The sequence below is a fragment of the Mastigoproctus giganteus genome, chromosome 6, assembly GCF_048544385.1.
Source record: "Mastigoproctus giganteus isolate SK-2022 chromosome 6, ASM4854438v1, whole genome shotgun sequence".
In the NCBI taxonomy this organism is placed as follows: domain Eukaryota; kingdom Metazoa; phylum Arthropoda; class Arachnida; order Uropygi; family Thelyphonidae; genus Mastigoproctus; species Mastigoproctus giganteus.
The window spans coordinates 111,114,401-111,140,597 of record NC_143580.1 but is presented as its reverse complement, the minus strand read 5'-3'; the positions used below and the strand labels follow the sequence as shown (position 1 = coordinate 111,140,597).

Below are 26,197 nucleotides of genomic sequence, written 5' to 3'. Positions count from 1 at the left end.
TGTATTGGAGTATTATCATCTTGATACATGACATCGTTTATAAGAAACTGTTTGCGACATGGGATGAATCTATTTTTAAAGCATATCGAAATATTTTTTCCCAGATTTAGTTAATCTAATTTAATTTTCATATTCAACTAACACGAGAATATGGGATATGATAATGAAATCGAACAGGTTCGCCCATCTTTACTTTTTCTTTAATTTATAAAGATAAATTACTCTAGATAATAGGTTTATAATTAGCTTTAGTAATAACGCCCACGGTCCGTCATCGCTGGGCGCGTTAATGTTTAATTTTCGAGGTAATCTTTAGATAATTGATTTCTTCACTGTGGGATTAATGATAAAAGAGATCGATGAAGATTATGGTTAATGTGGGCATTTTTTCTCCTCGATTATTTTTCATCCAGCAAAACAGACAAATCGACTGTAGAAGACAGATACAGCAAACTGACCTCACAGCAGTAGTTGTTTTGCCCTAAAAACAAACAATAACAACGTGTTATTATTCCATACGTTAGTCCTGCCATCCGTAAACAACCATAAGAAAGAAAGAAAGAAAAAAAAATAAAAAAAAAAACTGGGATGGCCTGACTTGAATCTTCCAGTGTTCATTACCGGTGATTCATAGTCCACTTCTGGTATCTTATTATTTATTTATTTATTTATTTATTTATTATGTGTAGGCGTCACCCGGTAAGCTATGGCATCTGCGCCGCATACAAAATCCCTGTTCAGTTTATAATGAATTTCGTATTCAAGTACAATAAATTTCATCAGTTGGTATAATTACCAAAAATGATCATATCCGGATTGCTGCTATGTAGGTAGATCTTATAGACTTCCTTCATAGAAATAAAAAGTGCAAGGATGTGTTTCCCTTCATGGTTTCAGGAATCAGCAACATGAGCCTCGGGTTTGGGTTTTGAAAACATCAGTGATCCAAGAACAAGCACATGGAGCTAATATTTATCTCCAAAACATTGCAGCAGAAGGAGGTGCTTTATTAGCTTAGGAATATAATGAACAAATAGTAGTGTGCAGAGAGAGCTCCTGCTACTACAGGATCGGTTCGACTTATTTTGCTTTGTTATAGCTGTCACCAGACTTCCGTTGTACTAAGATAATTATCCTCGCGGCTAGCTCATCGTGTAGAAAATGAGTGGTTAGAGTCCTCTCTCGTGGGAGGACCTTTTATGGGAATTTTTTTACGCCAAGACCGAGTTAGTCTGTTTCGGACGAGCGTTTCTCGTGACAACCTTCCGTCCCCTCCGGAAATTCGAGTTTTTCATCCAACAAGCAGCCGAACCGAATTTAATTAGCACTTCCCGTTTTTGTGCGCACCTTCTGGCACCCTTTGACACCGCTGGAGTCAAGCGCTCGTTTTCATTCTGCCCATTTGCTGTATAATTGGGTTTCTTGACTAAGTCAACTTGATACCCAGTTGAACCACAATGATCTGTCTCGATAATACGGCCCCCCTCTCTCTCTCTCCTTCCCCCTTGGAGTCAGTGACTAACATACAACATTTGGAATCGGTTAGATGACGTTCCTTTTCCATTTTATCATTGTAGTTATACAATCAGCAATTAACAGGGATACCAGCCTCTTGTCCTCCAATAGACACAAACGGGACATAGTGCTGCGTCAGTTTTTAGTTGGTTGATCGTCCTAATAAAATTAGTTTAAAGGGGTAATACGTGATTATTCATCTTATGGATATGATATACAATAAACGACACTAATCTACCACGTGTAAATATTAAGTAGTTTTACTGAAAGTGTGACGAAGTTAGTTCAATACACCTTAGAAACATTTAAACAGTTTGGCGACGTTTCGAAAAGTCGACGGTTCTCATTATGGCTCTATTTAAAATGGCTCCTGTGTTGAAGTAGATTGAAAACTACTGAAGTTTTTCAGTTCTTCCAGCAATTTTCATACCACATCAATCCAGGAGCCATTCTAACAGGTCCGGCGATGAGACACTATTTCTTTAAACCTCGCCAGACTGTTTAAGAGTTTTTATTCAGGTGATCAATTAACTCCGTAATATTAAAAAAAAAAAAAAAAAAAACAGCTTAACTTTTACTGGTTACACATTCGTGTCGCTTATTTATCGTATTTCTATTAAATGTTTTTCTAAACATAACCACATTACCATATAACGATCTACTACTGATTACGGCGAGATTTTCGTTGTTCTGTTTCACCCAAAACTGCGATCAAGGATTCAAATTTAAATTTAGTTCTCCCCTTCTATTGAAACGATGAAACTTCACACATTTATTGTGTCTATCTGTTATTAAATGTTCAAGTAGAATGTTAGTATTAGTGATGGCAACATGTTGCAAAGAGTGCATATTTATACATATTACCTTCATTTTCTCATTCCTGCTAATAAATTATGAAAACTTTTTTCAGATTTATTCAAAACTTCCACCTAGCTTGGGGTACACACGGCGGTAGGTTCAGTTACTCTTACACAACAATCATTACTCTTTGGCTGAATGCAAATTTCCGTAGAGCTCTTCTGCGGCCAACTGTTTTCAATTTAAATATATGTCCTCTTGTGTGCGTCATCTCAGAGAGTATAAAGATGCCATCAGCATTTAAAATCTTTTGTTTATACTCCTTTGCGAACACTAGGAGAGAGGAATTTACAATTAATCATTTCGACAATGAATACAAGTGTAACCGTAGCTAAATTAACCCATTTAAAGCCTTTTACACTTCAGTTATGTCATCACGCAAATGCCACTAGTTCCCAGAGATTGAAATTTACAGAACCCAGTCTTTCTTGGTAAGAGCATCACAATCCTTTTGTGTTGCCCTTCTCTGCACCCTTTCCAACAGATCTGTTTAATTCCTAAAATGAAGATTCAACTTGTATTCCAGAATGGAGCAAGATACTGCATTTCCTTAACATTTCCAACATTTCCTTATACAATGAAATAATCTCCATGAAATTAACCTCCTTCTTCCTGCCGAAAGTTCCTGAATATCATTGAAGAACGGCGTGGAGTTTGTGCTACTCAAATTGTATGCTGTACTGAGATTACCCCAGTGGGCCAATGTGATTCATCCCTTTCCTTCTAGTGTTAACACACCCTAAGAATCCGTTGCTACATTTCTTTGCATTCTTAGCCAATAAATTATGAGAATTCATAATTTGCCTTAATACAAACTAATTTATACTTACTGTATGGCTGTTCCCTGACAATTGAATGCTACTAAGCTCATCAGCTTAAATGACGTCCATTGTGGTCTAAACTTTGAACAACATCTCCAAGTTGGTATAAAATTCTTGGTGGTTTCTATGATTACCTCTCTGACCACTTGTCATTTTGAATTTACACTTTTTAGCAGCATCAGTTAGCCTACCGAAAAGACTTTAAAAAATGTCTGATCCAATTTGCGAATACAACAGTTTTTCTTTAAATAAATCCCACACAAGTATACTCTGATCACTGTACGTGTTTAAATTCTGTATCGCCGTATCAGAGCGACGCCATTTTTTGTGTACGTGTGTATATATACTTTCTCCCAGAGTTTCTCAATAACTGTGAACAATATTCATAATTTTTTCATGATTTTGTGCCATAATTTAAAAATGGATTTAAACACATACTTTAATCATTTTGAACAGCAAAAAATATATATAAATAAAATGAATACATGAATTAATTAAATAAAATAAACTATTTTTCCTTACACTAATGTTAATATCGTCTGCAATTATTTATCGAAACAGAAATAAATTTCCATATTAAACAACATGAATTGAGCGTATTGTTTTAATAAAAAGAAGACATGGAATAAATTACAGATTAATATTTATTTTTCTCCTCAATCTTTTAGTTATAATTTATGGATAAAAAGAAAAATGCACGCATTCTTCGATTACAAATTGTTTATCTAATAACGTATATGTAATTGCCATTGCATTGAGAATCGTAACTCTTAAGTATTACTAACGGTTCGGCAAATAAAAATGTAATAAAATATGATTTCCCTTATTATTATCTTGTATGTTGCAAAGAAAAACTTCCTTTTTATTGTTTATCGGGTTGAATAAAATTTTATAGCCACTAACAAGGTAGAGAATAAAATCGTCTCAGTTTTATTTCTTTGGGTCACTCCTCTCATTCTTTCCCTTTCGTTCCGATTTATGACCTACTCACCACTTCGATCAGCTGAGATAGCTTGAGTTTTATGTGGACGGTGAGTGGATCCGTGACATTCACAACTGGCCGGACAAGCTTGTTGTAGCGTGATATAAGGTCGTCATACAGGCGGCGGGCATCTGGGTTGGCACCTTTTCCTAGCAAAAAAATAACAATTGTATATTATTATTATTCAAAAACGACCAATAAATACATGGGATGAAACTTCAAACTTATATTTCATTTGTGTGGGTGTGTGTGAGACGCAGCAATGATACTCGTTATTTGGAACCTGACCGATACTGGTTTGGTCATTTGAGTATTGTTTATATTCTTTTATACGATACGTGCTTCGTAGTAATTCCTTCCGTACGAATCACTCTCTAAACCAGGAACCTTCCCATATGACTCGTTTTATATGCTAGCGTGATTCAAAGGAATTCGATTGTCGAAATTTAAATTACCCTCCGTAGCCGAGTGGTCAGGAGTGGGAGTGCATTAACACACGCTGTTTGAGTAGATCGGGGTTCAAGTCCTGACTACTAAATAAGGTCGATCTACCAACTCGCAGTGGACCAGGGTGGCAGATTATGGTTCAATTCCCTCAACATGAATCGTTGAGGAGGCTTCCATCCTACATTAGATTGATAATGGCTGCTGTTTACCTTTTTTTTTTTAAACATAGAGATTGGTACTAATACTTTTGCGAAGTAAATGGGCGTGTTGACTCCTGTGTGCAGAGACAATATATATAACATTCACAGAGACGGGCGCGTGCAAGTAGCTGAACACAGTGTACATTTAGTTTTTCACAGCGAAAGGTGACTCTTCAGCAGAAATCCACCCTGTTTGGGTGGAGAAGATTTGTGTTGACAACTGGATGGAACGCCCACGAATGTAGGAATGGGAAAATCATTACTATAGAAGAATCAAAACTGGAGGATGACCCTCGCTCAGGACAAGTTCATACGGTTCTCGCAGAACATATTGCCTTGGTAAACAACTTCATCAGGGCAGATCAGTGTAGACAAGTGATGATGCGAATAAGGATCTAGATATCATTCATGGGTCTACCTGTGTTATCATCAAGTACAGGATGGTCTGCAAGAAGTGGATATCCTAGTGGCTCAACATTGAACAGAAACATTTGCTGATGAAATTGTATCTAGAGCACATAACGTGATATGGGGAAGGAAAGGACGTATTCAATCGCATAGTGGCTGTGGATGACCCGAGGTACAGGCACTTTGAAACGAGCAATACAGCCTGCAATGAAAGCATCAGGCAACATCACTGCTGAGGTAATTCAAGACTTTCGAATGCACTGAGGAGGTTATGCTCTTCGACTTACAAGAGCTGATGCTATATTATTTAGTGTATAGAGGTGAAGCAATAAATTCACGCAAGAATCTTTGAAGATGCCATCAAAATCAAGAGACCTGGAATGACGGTGTCATTTTGTTACATGGTAAACATGACCACAAAACCACCCAGAAAGCACACACTAAAGTTATTAATAATCCTCCATACAGCTCGGACGCTTGTTTCCTAGCGATTCTCGTGTTTCTGGATGAGAAAAGTGATCTCGGAGATTGTCATTTCTAGAGGCACAAAGCAAAGGAAGTCGTCATTGAATGTGTCAACTGATGCGACCAGAAGATTTATAAGAATAATATAAGAATCTGTATAGATGGGATAAACGTCTAAACTGTGATTGCTTTTTTTTTAATTAAGTACCAGTTGTTGATAAAAAATAAAAAATCTCCCTGTCAACTTCGTTTGACTTATCTTCATAGGTCCAATGTAAAAATCTGGAAATTTTTTTTGTAAAATTAGTATGAATAATGTCCGTAGAATTATCTTTTAAAGTTTTGCCATGAATTTTATTCTAGGTGTGAAACCTGAACCATATGACAGATGAATCGAGTTGCGATATGTCATTTCTTTATTCAGCCCTCGCTTTGTTTTCGACAAATCTGCAGGCAACCATTGTATTTCATAACTCCCTTAAAGACACCACCATTGTTTTGCAACTCATGTATAAGATTATTTCTCAGCACACAAGGCCTGAAAATACGCAGGTGCGTTTTCAGCCGACTACATAAATCCACTTCCACTGCAAGTAGGTCAAATCTAACTTCATTCCTCAATACTACCTTGTGCTAAGTAGAGCGAGAGAGATGCCGGACAAATAAGATTTGAATGCCAGCTGACATACTCGTGTGTATCAAAAATAAGTGCTGAGTAGTCAGCAAGGCTGAAACAAATAGTTGAGCCGATTTCATTTCCAGTTGTTATTTTTCTGTTTTCCAGTGCCAACGAAAATGTGTACAAAATATAATTTTCGTTAAATGAAACAAGAATTAAATTCTGCATATTTACACTGCTTTCCAAAAAGATTATAAAAAATCACCTACTTTGGACTTTTGTTTCAACTTTACAAGTACATAAAGTCGCCAACCAAAACCAGCATAAAACTGAAGCAACTGCTTTTTCAAACAGTTCGTTATCGTTGTGGTATTTACGTTATCTTGCACATAATAACATGCTTATGATTCAGGTTTTTTTTAAGAACTAAAGTGGTGACCGCACTGAGAGAGATCTGGACCGCAGGTTTTAGCAACCCCCAATGAAATCTGTCTTGTGAAACATTTTTTAACCTTGTTCTGAAGTTTATTTCTTCGCAGTAGAACTTAAGCATTTTTAGTGGCTCACACTAATATTCAGCGCTTACCATGATTCCGCTTGGAAGAAATCATAACCAGTAGTCCCTAGCATTCACAGAGAAACACGGGCAAAACCTTACTAGTATCTAACGTCCTATGAATCCTCTCAGAACAATCTGATGATCTGAGTTCTAACATTTATGTACTCATAATATCTATTTATCTCCAAATTTTGGACTTGCTCCTATAGAGCCATCTGGCTAGAAGAGTGTGCAGGGAATATAACATTTTCAATGACTTAGACCTTCTAAGTACTACCAGCACAGAAACATGAACATAAATATGCAAAATAAAAACATACCTAAGTAATAATATCCCAGAAACATGAAGTTATGAGTATTTTCTATTCAAATATAAAATATTTGCAGATAATACACACTCTAAGATCCGTGTCCTTTTTAGCTTCCCACCAAAACGGTAATTTTTGGTTTTTGTCTTCGAGGCCCACCTCATTTCTAACTCAGAAATTTCTTCACAGCGAATGGGCGCACTTCATCGTCTCACAACCACCTGTCTGAAATGGATTTGAATATGTTTTTCTTAATATTAGTTTTCTGTATGACATCTTGTCGTAGAATTTTCTTGGATATATGGCCGATACATTGAAGAACTTTATTGTGTTTTAACATGTTCCGTTGACTAGCAAGGTTGTTGAGAACATAATAAAATGGCATATAAGAGTTGATTAGATTTCCCAGCTTTTCTTGGAATAGAGATGATACTCACAAGACTACCAGTTCGCTTTGTGAGAAGTTGTTCCTTGATGAAATTGCGGCTTCCGGGAGGTGGGCAACAGATCGCATCTAGAGATCGTAAAATACTTCCCAATTACGTGCTTCCCCTGTCCATTTTCATGAGCAGCCATTATGTGAGATACATATTTTGATATGTAGATGGAACAGGTGACCAAGTCACCGACGCATGCAACAAGATTGGTACAAGACATTTTTGTATATAAGATAATGCCAGTCATGATTTGTTATTCTCACCAGCTCTTGCCTGATTCCCCTAGGTGGTATAATCACCGTCCTCCACATATCAGGTAGAAAAGACCTGAATTTGACCCTCGTCACTGACACGAGGACTTTTTATGGGTATTGTTCACAATGACCGCTGAGTTAATCGGTCCCAGGCGAGGGTAGCATGGTTTTTTCTCCCGGAACTCGGGTTTTTCACCCGGAAAATAGCAAATCGACCACAGCACATACGCGATTTACAGACATTATATGCTAAATAATTTTGCCTAAGTTTCTGATGTGCCTAAAACCCCACAACAACAGACTTATCCTGATTGCCCACATGGTCGAGTATATGCTAGCAACGTGGTATCGGAATGCGAGACCACCATTACAGGTGAGACTGAAATTTGTGTGGCATCGCATAGTAGGACATATTTCATTCCGCCCATATTAGCAGGGTGATGACTCATAACCGGTAAAACCTCAAGAAGAAGAAGTTTCCTCTTTCACTGCAGATTACACATAAGATGTTGCAAGAAAAGACCTATGCACATATTCTTCTGGTCGCCTGAAAGCATTTATACACCCGCCCGCATTGCTAGCTTTTCGGTAATTTTACCTATTATATGATACAATAAAACTTCACTTGAGTCGACTAAATGGAGATAAGGCCTCTCAGCTAAATCCTATTGTCCTTTAAGCTCGAAAGAAATTCATATATTCGTCAAAGTTGCTTCGATGTTATGAATAAAAGTGCTGAACTATGAAATTAAAAAATTGCATGTTGAAATATCATTTTTTACTGCACTCATTTTGTGAAAGCTTATGAGAAACTTGAGGCTTAATTGTGAAAATGTTATGATTGAAATTACTATCAGACAGGAACAACGATGTCACCGGGTTCCTTTTCCTGTTCAGTGGGCGTTGTGGGTTATTTGCAAAGATCCGTTCAAAGATATGGTTTACTGTAATATAAGTAATTAGTTTTAATATAAGGTTTCTGCAGAAATTTTACTGCTAATTAAATCAGGTGATATCATTTTATAATAGTTTTGTGCAGTTTCAAGCATTGGAATCTTGGTTTCTATTCATTGTGTGCATATTTATGAATGGTTTCTTTTCTTCCTTTTTCCTAAAAAAAAAAGAATATTCTGATTTTGTTATCAAATCCTGTATCGCAATATGTTATATCTTTTATTATTGTAATCTTTATCGATATTTATATTTTTATTATTTAAATAAGTATACGAGTATATCGATTTTATTTATCTGTATTGACTTTTCATAATCCTATGTTCTTTGTGGAATTGAAATAAGAAATCAGTGGAAATAATAAATATTAGCATCAGAAATAGGCACCGAAGTAATTCTTAATATAAGACGGGGAGTGGGGTGAAAGATCCAACGCATGTCGTGCTATTCAGCGTAGATTTATAGATCGAGGCGAAGACTTTTACAAGTAGTAAAAGTTGTGTGCATGTGGAGAGCTCTATCTCCATCTTAGGCATCCCATCACAGTCATATGCACGTGTACCTACTTATAGTGCTCTTGAGACCGCTGCTGTACAGAATTTTCAATCTCATTACAGTGTGGAGTCTGTGAAAGAGGAAGCGAATGTCTGACATAACTGATCCTCTCTCGGCTGTATTCAACCAAGAGAAGAGAGCTGCGTTACAATTATATCCGTGCATAATAGCTCTCTCACATATCCCTCCCTCCCTCTCTCTCTCTCTATCTGTTTCTCTGCTACCCCCCTCCCTGTACCAGCACTCTATTCACCACAAAGTTTTCGCTTTTCAAATATCTGATCAACAAATAACTTCTCAGGTATTCGAAAGTATCATAACACGTGTCGAACTTCCTTTCCTTGGAGGCAAAATTTAGTCACTTTCAAATATTTCCATTTATATTTGGCAATTATTCAAAACACGGAAATATTTTCTTCCTAAGAAATTCTCTTTTGTCACAGAAATAAAGCATAGAGGCGAATTTTATTCCTGACAGGTAATGTACGTTACCAACCAGAATACTTTTAACGATGCTGCGAGTACAATTTCTTCGTATATTATGAAAAAAATGTACTTGCAGAAACTGTTTCATTTTAGAATTATAGGCAAAATCCCCACACCATGTGGTAAAATCATGGATTCGAATTCCGTCAATGACGCGGGGAACGTATATAGGGATTTTTCGCTATCCTCTCTGAGTTAGTTAGTCTCAACTGAGGATGATAAGGTTTTTATTCTGCAGTGCAGTCTAAACTGTTTTTTTTTGTACTGTCTAGAACATAGTCCATAAAATAATATTTCTACTAACCATTGTAACTTTTGAGAATAATTGGAAAAAAGGAAATAATTTTGCGTTTTATTGAGAGAGTCACTGTATATATTATGTAATGGAACTCTCCAACTATATCACAAGGGTTATAAACGCTATTCTTCTACAACGCATCAAAGGGCTTGGTTTCGAATTCATCTCATCATAAAGAACTTCACTGCATTTTTATGCTCTAGCCGAATTACTCGCATCTCCCTTTCCCCCTTTCTCTCCCCCATCTCACCCTCTCTCTCTAATCCCATCAGAAACTCAGATGTTTAATCCAGCAAACGAAAACCTAAAATTCACGGAATTTATAAATAGTCAGTATACTAATGCCCCTACACACCATGAGGGAAACGTCTAGGTTCTAACCCCATCAAGACTGAACGAATGTTTTAAGGGCCTTTGTTCACGCGAAACAGAGTTATTTGATTTTGACCGTGGGTCACACGATTTTTACACGAAAATTCGGGTTTTTCATGCATTAGGAACGGGAAAACCGATCATAGAATAAATATACTCCCACGTTATGACGTAATCATTGACTTCTCATTCTAAGCAGCAGCAGCAGCATCTATAATATGGCCCACGCCATCCGCTTGAAATGAGGAAGAAACATCTCCCTCGCTGCAAGTGCTGAGGTGGAAGCGTTTCCTGAATTTTTTGGACTTGAAAACAAATTCCAAAGTGGAGTTCAAAACGTTCTCATAATTGGGTCCACGACTGTTGAATTAATTGTAATTTCCGCTTAGTAAGAATAAATTAAGAATCTTGCTCAATATTTACGCAGTGAAAAGCGTTTAATTTGAATCTGAATTTATAATAAATTCCCACGTATAGCGTTCACATAAGAATCTACAACCTCATTCACTTTATAAAGAAAATAAGATTCAAGAATCTTTACTGAGTTATTTTATTAAGAGATAAAGTTGATTGCTTTTTTTCCGTATTAGTGTTATTGGTTATTTCAGTGAAATTACTAGAGTGTCTGCCTCACTAATATTCGGGGTTTTATTACAATGCTGTTACAAGAAAATCGTTTCCTCCTTTCTTTCAGTTATAATTACAATGCAAGAACTCATAAAGCAATTTTCAAATGGAATATTTTAGCGCAAATGGCTTATAAAATATGAATTTAAATTGTCAAAACTCCATTAAAGAATAAATGTTTTAATAGTTCTTATTCAGAGTTATTTAAGAGTTGTGATTTTATTTTACCACCAGCGTACCATCTCGTTATCAAAGTCGTTTTATTTGAGATAAGCAATCCAGCGGAATTACTTAGATGTTCATTGCGTCGTCTTCATTTCTTCTGTCCATCTTTTATGGTAGATTTAACACGAGGCCTTCTTGCCAACCACTGCCTCATTTCGTTACTTTACGGACCACGCGTACTGTATTTTCAGCGCACATCAATAAAAAGTGAGTGCATTAAGAATAACTTAAAAATCCAGTGTAGAAAGAGCTCAGCTATCTCACTTTACGAGTAATAAAAATAAAAAGATAAATAAAACTGCGGTGAACGCAGTTTTTCAAAAAACGGATGGGGACTGAAGGCAAAAGTTCGATTTTTTTTTTAAATTACTCGCATTCAAACTATCGCATTTTCTGTGGCGTCTCTTTCAAACAGATCACTCGCCGAAATGTTGAAGTTAAAAACTTTGCTTAAAATATGGTTAGTTTTAATAAGATAACTTTCTTTGATGTGAATGACAGCTTAAGTCTTCTAAAATGTTTAGATTGCCGAAATGTGTTCCACTGTATTATCTAGTCAAAACACATTTTAGAAAATACAAGTAGTTTGCGAATTTGTTGCCTTTTAAGATATTGCAAAAAATCACTAACTTTCAGTTAATCTAAATAAAAACTCACAGTCGTTGTTAATTGCATTACGTGTGCTTTTTAATACAAAGTGAAATACAGAGAAAATCTTTATTACGTCATTAGCAGTGGAGCAACATTTTCTTCATGGTCGTATGGACAGAGGTACACACATTTAGTTTAATGAAATAAAACAAATATTCAAATTCTAAGATCAATAAGTCAGCAACCCACATGAGACAATCTATAAACCTCTTCCATTTCAACTAATGGTTTTATGTATACGCTAGTTGTTCTCTGCTAGTCGAACCTGTGGCGTATTTGAAAGGCTTTGCCCTTTCCACTCTCCAAAAGCTTCAAATAGAAGAACCTAAACACGTCTAGTCGAAGATTTTCCTTCCTTTTTTCTGAGTGAATTGATGTGGGGAATTCTTCTCTTTCAGCCTAGTGCAGAATTTATGGTTAGACTAAACCAGTTATCAAGGGCCCAGGATAACTCCTGGTTCTGCTGCTTTAATTAAATATACTTTGAAATTAGGTGCGTTTAATGGTTGCTTTGGACCTGAAGTTCAGATTTCGTGTTTCGATAATGAACTGTTATAAAAATGTTTGGTCTAGGATTTCGCAAATTTATAAATTTGCCCTAGTTCAACGAATAATACTAGGTGCCTATCAATCGAATATTCTGCAGGATTCCCTTTGTAGCAAAATTTGCTTGCCAATCTTATAAAGTGTCTGCTCTCAGAAGGCACTTTATAAGATTGGCAAACTTGCTAGAAATTTGGCAGCGTCGCCCCTTTGATATACCGGCCTGAGTGCTGGTTGGTGACAGTACATGGACTGATGCTATGAAACATCAACAGTTGGCTATCGCAACATCTGTTTTTTGTGAAGTAACAAAGAACTCAACTAAGTAAATATCAAAAATAATAGTAAATTGGCATGATAAAGTGCATGATATTATGCGTTTTATAAGGAATTGTGTAAGTTTTAGATATACAAAGAAATCTATTTTAATAAATTTCATACGTTTTGAAACTATTTCACTAAGCAGGGAAAATATAAAGAAAGATCTGTTAAGATTTTAATTATTTCGCTTATCTGTAGCTTAACTTTCTGTATCAACTCGTATTTCTTGCCATTTTTTTTTCTAAATATATAGCATAATAATAGTGCAGATAAAATAGTGTGTGAGTTTAGGTTGTTTCAAACGCACATTCCAAACATCGTTTCAGTAAATGAAATATCTAACGTAACGTAACTGGGCCGCTTTGTGAACTCTGAATGCAAATTCTGACATCTATTCCGAAAACAAGAAAGCGGGAACCGTACCGTACATTACTGTAGAAGCCTGGAACTAGCAAGAATAAGGTCTGTATCCATGTGAATGAATATAGCTATTTTTCTTCCTTACATAAAGGCGTTGTTTAATGGGCATGTAACTCCCATTTCAGATTTTTTTGGAGGTGATAAAAATAAATATCATTTGGCCCTCTCAAAATTTGTATAGGATCCATTTTCTTTCTTTTTAACCACAAGATAGTATAACCCACCTCATAGGGCTGTTCTAAATTTTAGGCTTTTTGCTATCAAAGTAAATTCCGTCACATAATGACTGCAACGATGGACAGTAGCTACTGCTTTGATGACCCTATATTTTTTGTTCCAGTGCAATCTGTGTCGTTGAAAGATAACTGTAATTGCCGTACACAGATCCACACTGATACACAGATCCAGTTAGTCCAGTAAAAGATGCTCAGGAACTACCCCATTAGATAGGAAGCTTACTAAAACGATATCAGTCCATCAATTATAAAAAGTGCATATTGATGAAGTTCAGACCTAACGGAGGTGCTACCAAAAAAAAAGAACCCACGTTAGCTGAGCCACATTCAGTGAAGTCCAAAAGAAGTAATGGGCTCATCAAAAACTCCACCACATGAAGTATATCTTGGAACTTGTAAACACTGTTAGCAGCAAGCGCAAATAAATCAAATTAACTCAACCCACTGCTTTTATCGTTTTCACAGACTGAAGATGAGCACCACCTAAAGAAAGCACCGGGTTCCTAGTCACTGACAGGTGCCCTTTCAATAACACAGTTTTACTTTTTGCTGTGGACACTGTCAGTCCATGCAGATTGCACCACTGACGTATTTCCGACAGAATCAAGTTTGAACGTTCTTCCAATTGCGTTCGTGAATCACCTTTCACTAACAGAACCAGATCATCAGTATAAGCTATCGTCGAGACATGATTATAGTTTTGTTTGAGCCATTCATTGAACACTAGGTTTTACAAAAGCACCCAAAGACAGATCCCTTAGGGCAACCCCTTACTGCATTCCTTGTAATCACCGCACAGAAAGATTTAACAGTTATATTACTCTTTATGATTACCCTTTATAATAAAATATTGTATATTTTAATTATGTTTTCATTTTTTATTACATATATACAAACACTTTTCCTATACAATCATCCGGTTCTGGAAACTCCTGATTATAAACCGTCTCATACAAATTCAGAAATAGCAATAAAACACTCAAAGACTATAGAAAAACATATACGTATGTATATGTGTAACTGTTCAGTGTAGTGACGACACCTGGAACAGAGTTAAACTCCGCCAGTAGTCATCTTATTGTTTACAGAATGCTGTAGTTTGGTCAAATGTAAATCACGTGTGGTTTGTATGTGCCGATTAACAGACATAAGACACACAGCACGGCATATGAATTTAAATATTCTGTTAGCCTAATATAATAGTTTGGTTTGTAAGTGTCGCCTTATCTGGGCAGCCGAAAAGGGGTATCCATCCTCAACACGAGGAGGTGGGCCTGTATTAACATAAATTCAAGGAATTAATTTTGGAAGCTACTAAGAAATACTGTTCAAGGTTTAGGCCTAAATGGACGTCAGATGAACTAATGAGACTCGTGGCAGAGAAAAAAAAATATATGGGTGCATATAAATTATCAGGTGACACAGAAACCTATTGTAGATCTATGTTAATCTGTAATCAAGTCACAAAGGAGGTTAGGCAACTGAAGGCATATTACAAGAAATATTTGGCAAAGGATGCAAAGAAAAGCAAAAACGAATTCTTTATTTGTATAAACTCTAGAAGGAAGGGGATGAATCAGGTTGGTCCACTTGATTTTTGGTTCGACTATTGACGATCCTGCTCAGATAACTGAAAGAATAGAATTACAGGAAATCTTTTGATGCTGTGGCACATGAAAGACTACTGTAAAATTGGAGCAGTATGGCATTAAGGGCAAGTTGCTACAATGGCTAAAGGAGGGTCGAATGGAAGAAGATAAAGAGTGGTAATCAATGGACACTGCTTTTCGTGGACTAATGTTATTAGTAGAGTCTCCAGGGTTCGCAGTTGGGCCCATTGTTGTTTTGTATATTTATCAAGGATACTGATGAAGGTATCTCAGGCTTAATGTCAAAGTTTGCAGATGATACTAAGGTTTGTTTGTTATTCGGTTTTGAGGAGCATTAGCAACTAAGGCCATATTGCTCCGGGGATATGCGGTGGTCATTTCCTGACCTTTCCACATCCTACGTATTTGGTGGTCACGGGCTCGAACCCCGGTCTAATCAAGAAGCGTGTGCTACGCACTGCTGCTCCTGCCCACCTGACTACGGAGGCGCTCCCGATACTATGGTTGGCAGGGTTATTAAGGACAGTATGGTACTGCAACAGGATCTAAAAAAAGCTGGACAGATGGGCTGAGAAGTGGCAACCGAAGTTTAACGTTGACAATTGCAAAGTTCTGCATATGGGTAGACGTAACCCCAGAGAAACGTACCAACTGAGCAGTACTACGCTCAGGGTGGTAGAGAATGAAATGACCTTAGGGTAATTGTGCACTCAGATATGAAGTTTTCTGAACAGACAAAACCCCAGTGTCTTGGGGTTTTGTCAGTGATATACAGGAACTTTGCTAGTAAGCATAAGGAGGTGATTATCCCTTTTTATGAGGCAATGGTTAGGCCGCGCCTTGAGTACTGCATACAGATCTGGATGCCTCATTTTAGGAAGGATGTAGAGTTTCTGGAACGAATCCAGGGAAGGACAACAAGATTGGTGGAGAACTAAGAATGGCTTAAGTTCTGCAAATCGCAGCGTCTGGAGACTAGGCAAGTGCGAGGCGATCTGATTGAGGTGTATAAGGCTTTGATTGGGTTGAGCAGGCTCAATGCTGATGGGATTCTTCCTTTTACTCAGATTACAGACCTGAGGGGACACAATTTGAAATTGAGGAAAGACAGTTGCTGAATAGATGATGTGTGGAAATTTGCTTTTAGCCAGCGGTTAGTTTATTGCTGGAACAAACTTCCATCTACCGTTGTGGAAGTTGATAGCTTGAATAAATTCAAGAACTGGACAAATTTTTAGAGAAAATGGATTTGTGAAATGTGATTTTGTTTGGTTGATACTGTATAAGCTTGATTTCTTGCATCATGTGCTTCTGCTAATGCTAGTTGCCCAAAAAGAGGCAGATCCCGGACCCACCGAAGGCAGTGCTAAATCGGTGGGTGCCATCAGATTTCTCTAGTTTCCCAAACTAGAGAAGGGAAAAAAAAACGAATAAGTCATTGAAGGCGTCTTGAATTTCAGTATTACTAAAAGACAAGCAGAATACGAGAAGAACGCTTCCATTCATAATGATGTGTCGTTGAAACTCGTAATGGAAGTTGTCAGTAACTGCCTTCTTCTGTTTCAATAGTTTTCTTCACCAGAAAACTATTGAAAATGGTTGAAATTGGCGACAGTTTCAATCAAAACTTTTACATGGTCGGGTGAGAACTGTGGAACGTTTTCCAGTAGGGAATTTCTAAAGTCACAATAATAAGGGAAGGCAACGTGCGCCCAGTCTTCTTGCTTCCCACTAGAGCAAGTGTCTTTATTTTCTAAATCCATTTGAACAAGTTTCGATTTGATGGAAACGTGCCTAGTGGTAAGAAAAGACGTGTAGATATTAGGAGAGAACCAAGATGAAATTTTCCGATCAGAAGCAAACAGTACATTATGGTTAAACGTGTACGCGGTTCTACCCTTTACTGACGTGGTCCAACGATCTTGCCAGATGTTGACAAGTTCCGACTAGATACGACGTTTTTCCTGCTTTATATAATTTAAAAAGTTTGCAATAATACCAGCAAATTCCATCGGCAATGCGTGTTTGAGATGATATCAGAACGATCTAAATATAACATGAAGATTCAATAGCAATGTCTCACCTATTACTTGTAGAATATCCGTAGAAACTGTCCTGCAGGCAGTAGCATACAAAGCAGCATTGAGCACTGAAGAGAGAACAGTTTAAGCCAAAACTTTATGGTTTTCACACGCTCAAACAACATAGGAGAACCATACGCTACAATTGGAAGTAACAAAGTTTTGTAGTAGAGCAAGAGTGTCTTCCTTCCAAGAACCCAGCCAGCTTTCGAGATTCTCACCATAGCCATAGTAAATTTCTTGATCTTTTCTAGAAGATTGTTGACCTGTAAGGTGTAGTCTGGTCGGCCATCTAGCGCGATACCAAGATATTTTAAGTTACGGACGTAAGTTATTTGTTTGCCATCAATCTTAATACTAGGAGGGCGGTCCAGATAAACTGATGTATAAATGACATCATCTTGGTTTTCGCCTGTGATACAGTAAGCTTGTTTTGTTTAGTTCAAGCAATTAGGTCCAGAAGAACTGTAGACGTCCTGGTTTGAAATTAAATCAAATTATTATATTTGTGTCATCCGTAATTGATTACATATACCCATATGTATATTATGCCTGTAAATTGCATATATTCTCTGGTCAATTCGCCTGTTTTTCTAGACGAATAGAAACCCAGTTTCTGGTGGGGGGAACCTTGCTATCTACGCCTGAGACCGACTAACTCAGCGACGGAGTGAAGTAAACACATTAAAGTTCCTCGCGTCATCGACGAATTTTGAACGGGACCTTTTCCACCCAATGTGGGGGAGGACGATGATGATACCAAGTTCCTACCAGTACAGCGTCCTGGTTTCAAGCTAAGCTCTTGAACATCCAGAATCAATAAGAGCCAAATCGTCTACGTAGCCAATTGGGACAGTCAACTCAAATTGTCTGATAAGCCATGCATTTAAAACAATGTTCCAAAACAGACGTACCAGGACAGATCCTTGAGGGCATTCACGAGAGAGAGAGAGAGAGAGAGAGAGAGAGAGAGAGAGAGAGAGAGAGAGAGAGAGAGAGAGAGAGATCTATTAACCGTCTGATTTTTGGATGCTACGTGAATAAACCTGTCTCTGAAGTAATTTCGGATGACCTGATAACGCTGCATCGAACACTTAACAGAACGCAGAGCTTCAAATACATATTGATTTTGAAAGTGTGTTCGATTCCAGAGAATCGAACGCACCTTCAAAATCAATGAAGATAACTAAATGGTATTTCGAGTCCAAGTTCCTAACATGTTTCTTTAGTTTTAATAAAGCGTCCTCACAACATTTTCCCTTTATAAATCCGAATTGGTGAGTTTAGAATGATTCCTGATCATGAAATAAATCTGTAATTTTATGATAAAGAATACGCTTTAATAGCTTGCCTAATTTTAAAGAAGGGAAATAGGACAGAAATATTTTTGATGTCAGGAGGCTTGCCTGGATTTTTTGACCGAATTTTTAAACAAATTTAACAGAACATTAGGGAAACAGCTCACCAAACTTCTTTATTACAACATTTTCGATCAAATACCCTCCAGGTCACTTAGATACGCTGAGTTTTTTTTCAGAGCTGCTTGCAACTCTGATAATGTAAAAAGATCTGTTCCCAGGTTGGTTGAATGTTCAGAGTTAATTTTTCGAACATATGAGTGAAAGTGGGTATCAGACAAAAAGTCATCGATAGGAAACAAGCCATCAAGAATACCATTAACAATGTCAGTCCAAGTCAGAGTTTCCGAGTTATCACATATTACAGAATTACCTCATTTGTTACCAATTTATCTTTAGAGATTTTATGTAGAAGACCACAGTGGTCAAAATTTCCTTTTGTACCAACAAAAGCTTGCCACATTAGAATCTTTTGCTTATTGATATCTTTATTATATTCCTGTTTCAGTGCACAGTAATCCCTCTTTAGTCTGATATCTAGACTAGTCTAGTCTAGTCTCCATCCAGGAGTGATGGCTTTGAAACAGCTTCCTTGCAGGATGTACTCTTTCGCTCAGGTCAGATAGGTGAGAGTTCTATCAGGGTACAGAAAATACTCGAAATTTCTTACTTTTAGTTCATGCAGCAGTAACACCGAGAAGGGCTGATTGTACATAAAAAGCGTACTCGTTTAGATTCAGTTGATTCAGAGAGAGAAGGCTGTCCTCATTGTAGGCTATTCGCAAAGAAACATGAAAGAATGGCCATTTTATAAATTTGATAGAGTATCTACGAAGATCCCGTGGTGGTGGATGAGCAACATTTTGGTTTTTAGGTATGGTAAAGGAGATCGCTGTATGGCCGTTACTCGTGTGATCTTCATATACCGTCCAATCATTTATGTATTTAACAATTCCTGATGTCGATAAAGACAAGTTGACATTTGATTCGCCCAAAACAGAGAAGAAAGTGCTGGACTGGTGTGGTTTGTTTAGGATACATAGGTAACGAGAGAGGATAAATCCTTCAAGTGCCGTCCACGCGGGTTCGTTGTATTGCTGTTCCAAAGAGGGGATCTGGCCTTGGCATCTGTTGCTATGATAATCGGCGCACAGGGCAATTTGTCGAGGGCTGCATCCAGATAATTTAGAGCCAGTTGGGTGTCGTCAGGAGGACAATACAAGGATATGATATAAAAAGTATGGATGTCAGAGGAGACACATTCACAAGTACCTTTCTGTGAGTAGAGGGAGTTTATAACTGTGATATCAAGATTCGGGTTGAAAATGATGATTGTCGTTTTCGGAGGGTCCACCAGAGAGAAGATTACCCCTAACGTAATCTCCTAAACGTAATGCTTTTAGAATTCTGTCCCTTATTATGCCGTACAAAAATAAGGTTCTTGTGAACACACGATGTCGTAAGAATTTTCAGAAACAACTAATCTTATCTCATTTGCTATTGATCGAGATTTTTGAGCGTTCAATTGTAGAATTGAGATAACACTATATGAAATGGCATCACCAGAAATAATTGATCGCATGGAGTCAGAAGGAGTGCCCATTAAGCATCACTGATCTTTCTATGTGTAGAGCTCTTTGGTACTCGGGACAGGAAACTTCTTGTGACTGCATGATACTGTTTTGAGAGAACAGTACTGTGACGAGTGCCCATACCCTAAGCAACAAAAACGCTTATTTACGATTGTAAATCTTCGAAACCTATGCGAAAAAATATCCTAAATGAATTCTATCACTATCAAATAAATTTTGATAGAATCAAAAAGCAAAAATTGCTTTGTACATTTTGCTTTTTCCATAATAAATAACACACTATTCCAATCGATTTTGTCAAACGCCCCGGCGAAATCGATTAAAATTTACTGATCGCGGAGTTGTAGGGAACCACTGGTGTCGCTTGACCCTAAAAACTACTATCACCTGTGTGCTCCTCCTCCTACTAACTGGAGAACGGATTGATGTTATACTTCATCTGTATTGCGTACTGTCCATTTTAAAGACTATGAATGTCCGCCATTTTATCAGTTCTCATTCAGAAAGAAAATGTTGAACAGAATTGTAAGAGTGCGGACATGCAAACCACCTATCTATATCTTACTCTAAACTCAGGTTTTCTACCTGAGTTTAGAAAAAAAGTTTTCTCAACTACCTTTTCTCTCTGAAATGGCAGAAATTCGATTTTATTATAGCGCTGAGAGCTGAATTAATGAAGTATTTGTGTTATCTAAATAATATTTTCCATCATTACCAAATAAATTGCCTGAAACTTTCGTTGGCTACCTGTATTGCGCTGAAAGATAATTTAAATTACTTACTAAAAATCACTAAGTTTTATTAATAAGCTAAATGTTTTATAACTAATATCGTTTTTCTTATATTGCAATGAGACTGTTGCTCTTTTGATAAGTTTTATAATTAATCGCATTCTACTGTGATTTACGTAAACTCTTATAAGTTTTACACCATTTTTACCTTTATTTTTACTGAAACCGTTTTTTTTTTTACTTAGAAGGTTGTTTAGAAGAAATATCGAGGTCTCATGTCTATATAAGTTGTTTGTATTTCAATGGCCGATTGAGAGATATAAAAATCAAGTTTCAGTGAAGCGAATAAAGCTTTTTATAAAGGAAGGTAGATTAGTTTATTGAAATGTTTAAGGTTAATTACGCCGATTACTGGATACTATCAGAATAGCACCTTGAAGCAAAGGCCTCTGCCTTTTTTTTTGCATCTTATAGTCAAGTAATAATAGCAATGTCTAATCATTGTGTTAGATGGCTTGACATATGCAGGAAAGAACGAACCAAAGAATGCACTATCCACAACAGATCACCATCTTACTGAATTATTTCTACCGACTACTGAAACATTTTTGTGACGTTTTTCACAACAATGCTCGTGTGGTAAACGTACGTGAAAGAAAAAGAAGATAGAAAAAAGCCAAAAGCTTGTCATCGTTTATCCCTGATGTGGAAGATTAATAAGGATTTGTCAGAAACGAAGCATGACTACAGAAAGGTTAGTAGTGTGGATAATTGTTTGTTCTTCCAAAAAATGATAAAAAAGGAGCGTTGATGAGGCCTTAGTGTACAGGTGCAACCATATAAAAAATTAACAAATACCCCAACATTGCCGAAGACGTTAATTAAGGAAAAGATTGTTGAAGAAAGATGAAAAAGAATCATGGGATAGAGTAGATTACAGAGCATAAAAAATCCCTGGCGTGAGACAATCGGCTGATAATTCTTGAGAGGCTTTCGTCTTCCCTGGAGAAATTGGATTTCTTCATTAAAGTGCAAGGGCGATTTTGACCAGATAAGATAGTGAACTTAGCACACTGAATCCAACCTTAAACAGCTGAAGATGTAAGGTATGCATTTTAAATGAGTGCATTTTTATTTCAGCTAATTAATTAAGACTATTATGAAAAAGAATCACTATTTACCACGATACCAGTGATCCTACAATTCGGGTTGATTCTTAGCAAGGTGATATATCGCTGCCTGTATACCAAGACAAACATTGGTGCCTGCATAGTTTGGTATCTTACACGAATCAAACGGGAAAAGTGATGTTTATCGCCTTTTGCAGTTTTATTTGCTGTGGCTGAGAAAGATTTCTTCCAGCATTTTTATAGGAACAGTTTTTCTTATTTTTCAAATAATCATTTCTCATACAGCAAGTAATGTTTTCGGGAAATTTGTTAGATTTCAGGAAATATATTTTAATCTATTAAACGGTTAAGAAATATTAGTTCTTTGAAGGAAAAGCTGAGTACGAAAAAAAGTAGTACCACCTCTGATTAATTTTCACTCGGTTCAGGAGGGTGATAGCTCTGAACTGTTGACGTATGAACATTATTTATGATATTTATTTTAAGCTAGTTCAATTATTCATATTCACAGTTGCAAATCCGTTTCGCCGTACTTAAAAAAAAAATAACAGCGCACACTTCAGTAGAGCTATCAATGAGTTACTTAACAATAAATATCTAAGGAGCTTTATATTAATAAACAGACATCTTCTTCTCACTTATAAGGTTACTTCTAAAAGCCCTTAACGTTTTCCTTTTTCACTGAACTTATTTTCCCAAGCGTAATTGTGTTTCTTTCACTCCGTGCACTCTTATATTAATGATGAGAGAAAGTCTGAAGAACAAACCTAATTTTCACAGCAACATCAAACATTTGTAATCTTATTAAAATACACCGAAGGTCTCTGATTTGGACAAACAACTGAAACCACTGCCTTCTTCTTCTTTCTTAGTTTATTTTTTTGCAATTTCTTGGTCTTTGCTTCTGCAAGAATTGTAATTAGATTGACGTTACTGAATACAGAGAATATATCTCTGTTTATTAAAATGCCAATTCAGCTTACACTGCAGTGAAAAGTTAGAAACTGAGACAAACGTTAGTGGCTAATCTTTTTTCTCATTAATTTTGTGTTTATTAGTTAATAAAGGAACTGCCAAGTTTATTTTGCATCTTCTTAACAGTACTTCACTTCCGCTCTGCCGAAGATTGAATTCTTGCTCAACAAATAGCAGTAAACAAAGTTAGCTCTGAAGTCCTCATAGTTGCATATAACGACCATTGTAAATTGCAAAAAAAAGTAATAGGACTGTGAGGAAGGAAAAATAAAAAAGAGATAAAAATCATTTTCACATACCATGTGCTATTTGTTTATAGAACTGTAATTTTTAAGAGCAAACACAATTTCAATAAAAAGCAATTTTATGGCGCATTAATTAAGAAATGATTAGGGTTTAAATACGACTATCCTAGTACACTGATCTTATTTTATATGTTAATCATGGAAGAGAAAATTTCAATAGCTCCATAGTCAAATCAACATTAGTTTACAAATAAGTAACAAAAATCACTGGATTGTGTCAATCCGTTTGGGGAGGGCAGAGGTATTTTTGGGCTTTATTCTCACTGTGGCTGAGTTAGTCACCTCTGGCGAAGGTTGTTCTTAAAAAAACAACTCATGAGGTTTCTGTCGATGATATATAGGAATTCTTCCTGCAGGGACAAAGAGTTGATTATTCTATTGTATAAGGAATGGATGACTGCACACAGGAATGGACGCCTCATATTGAGAAATGATGTGGATCTCTTGCAATGGGTGCAGAAAAGAACAACCTGATTATTCAAGAACACAAAGGAGTACCCTTGGCAGAAAACACTTCAGTTCTGCAAATTCAGTTCTTCAGTTCTCAGCACTTGGAAACTAGGAACTTGCTAGGAGACCTGACTGAAATATTTATGGCTTAAAATCGATTGAGTGAACTTAATGATGATGGTAATGTAACCCTTTCTGAGACAACACACATAAAAGAACACGTATAGAAAAGCGACGACAGCAGGACAGACGTGCGAAAGTTTGTTTTCAGGTAGAGTGGGGGATTGATGGTTGGAACAAATTACCATCTAGTGTTGTGGAAGTGGGTAGTTTGAATAAATTTAAGAAAAAATTAGACATACCATTAGATGGGATGGACGGATGAAGTGGGTATGTTTTTTTTTTCTTTCTTTTTTTTTTTTTGACTGAAACTTTCTTCCTTGTATCATTTGCTACTGCTGCTACTACTACTGCTAATAATAATAATAATAATAATAATAAAGAAATATGGAACAAGTAATGATCACCGTCACCCGCCAGTATGGTGCCAAAGAGCCTCCATAAGAACCTAGCAGCAATACGCTTCCAGAGAACACTGACATGGAACCCCAGAAAGCCGAGATCCTGAACACCTGTAGGACACTAGGAGAGTTCGTCAGTCAACAGTAATAAAAATATTAGTAATCGGATAGAAATAATCACTCCATGCAGTTGGTAGCAGCACCCATCAGTCGCTGGGAAAAATCCCATAAAGGATACTTTTTTTTAATAATAACAATAATAATACTAATAACTTACATGGAACTCCAGAAAGCCGCGATCCTAAAATGCTGTAGGATAGTCACAGAATTCTTCGACCAGTAATAATAATACAATACAATTTATTTTTATCAAGAGAATTTGTTTACAATGAATGAACTTGTTAAGAAAAGTAAATTTCTTGACAACAAGTTGTAATTCTTCATTTACAAGTTTTTGCATACAAATTTGTTATCTAACAGAAAAGATAATGAAATCACAACACATTGTACATTCCGCACTGCAAACAGAGATAGCAATTCTAATCTACTGTATCACTGAGTATCAAAAATTTTCTTATTAAGAATTTTAATTTGGAGCTAGAATAAGTTCTCCTGAGCCTGAAATCTACACTAGCCAACAAGTTGTTTATTATATTCATTGTATGCCTATCTCCAAATCTATTTAGTACCCTAGGGTGAGGCAAAACAATTGCTCTTGGGTTCCTTAAATTACGTGAGACATTTCTTTTCAGATTCGACTCTTCAAAAATAGTGTTAAGATTTTTCAAGATTAAATTTAACTTCAGTTTCTGAACTGGATAAAGTATTTTATATTTGAACAAAAATTGCTTTCTCTTATTCAGGTCATTCCAAAAGTTTGTCCCCATTAAAAGTCTCAAAATCCTGTTAATTAAGTTGTTTATTACCCTTATTTCAGTTATATTTGTTCGTGCCCATACATTTACTAAATAATTGAGTTGGGAGTCCACTAATGCATAATATAAGGTAACTTTTGTTCTCAGATTTAACTTATTCTTAATGTAGTAAAAAAAGTACACATAAAATCTCATTTTTTTGTACAAATTTGTTATATGCATTGCCCAACTTAGACTGTAGTCAATCCATAATCCAAAGTAACAATGATTTGAAACTTCTTTCACAGTTAGACATTTGAAATTCTGGAAATTCTGATCATGTAGGCATTCATGTTTATGTAATTTAATAGAGGGATGCATGTCCAAGGCTTGATGAGGAGGTCTAATTACCAAAATTTTGTTTTTTTAAAGCTGAGTGCTCATTTATTATCATGCAACCAAGTTTTTAAATGTACTACATCCTGCTGTAAATCTTTGGTCATTTTTGTTAAGTTCTTTTCAATTGTATATAAGATTATATCATCTGCATAAATTTTTAAAAAGGAGTTCTTTATTACTTCGAATATGTCATTTATATAGATGTTGAACATGATTGGCCCTGCATGAAGCACCTGAAGTACCCCTCTCTTTACGTTATATGATTTTCCCTTTTGTATTTTCTACTTCAACTGTTATTTTTCTTTTAGTTAAATAACATGCTAAGAGTCGATTGATTCTTTCCCTTATACCATATTTCAGTAATTTTTGTTGCAATATTGGGATATCAATTAAGCCATATGCTTTGGTCAAATCTATAAATAAAATCATTATGAAGTTATTGTTGTTTAAGTGTAAGTTAAAAGAGTCTACTAAATTCTCTAATAATGTCAGTGTGCTCTTGCCCTTCTGATATGAGAATAGAGTTTTTTAACAGTCCATATTGATGTATATATTTGCTTATATGGGAAAAAAGATAATTTTATATTATCTTATGTATAACTGACTGTATTGTTATTGGTCTATAATTGTAAA

At 36.3% G+C, this 26,197-nt stretch overlaps 1 protein-coding gene across 1 annotated transcript in view; it reads right to left on the bottom strand.

The window, feature by feature from the left end:
- LOC150084509 (acetylcholine receptor subunit alpha-like) overlaps positions 1 to 26,197 on the bottom strand; it is a 483,889-nt gene that overhangs the window by 148,917 nt on the left and 308,775 nt on the right. Inside the window, exon 2 of the mRNA XM_090375255.1 lies at positions 4,186 to 4,325. Within this exon, the coding sequence (XP_090231381.1) occupies positions 4,186 to 4,325 (140 nt within the window). The remainder of the gene's footprint in view (positions 1 to 4,185; positions 4,326 to 26,197) is intronic.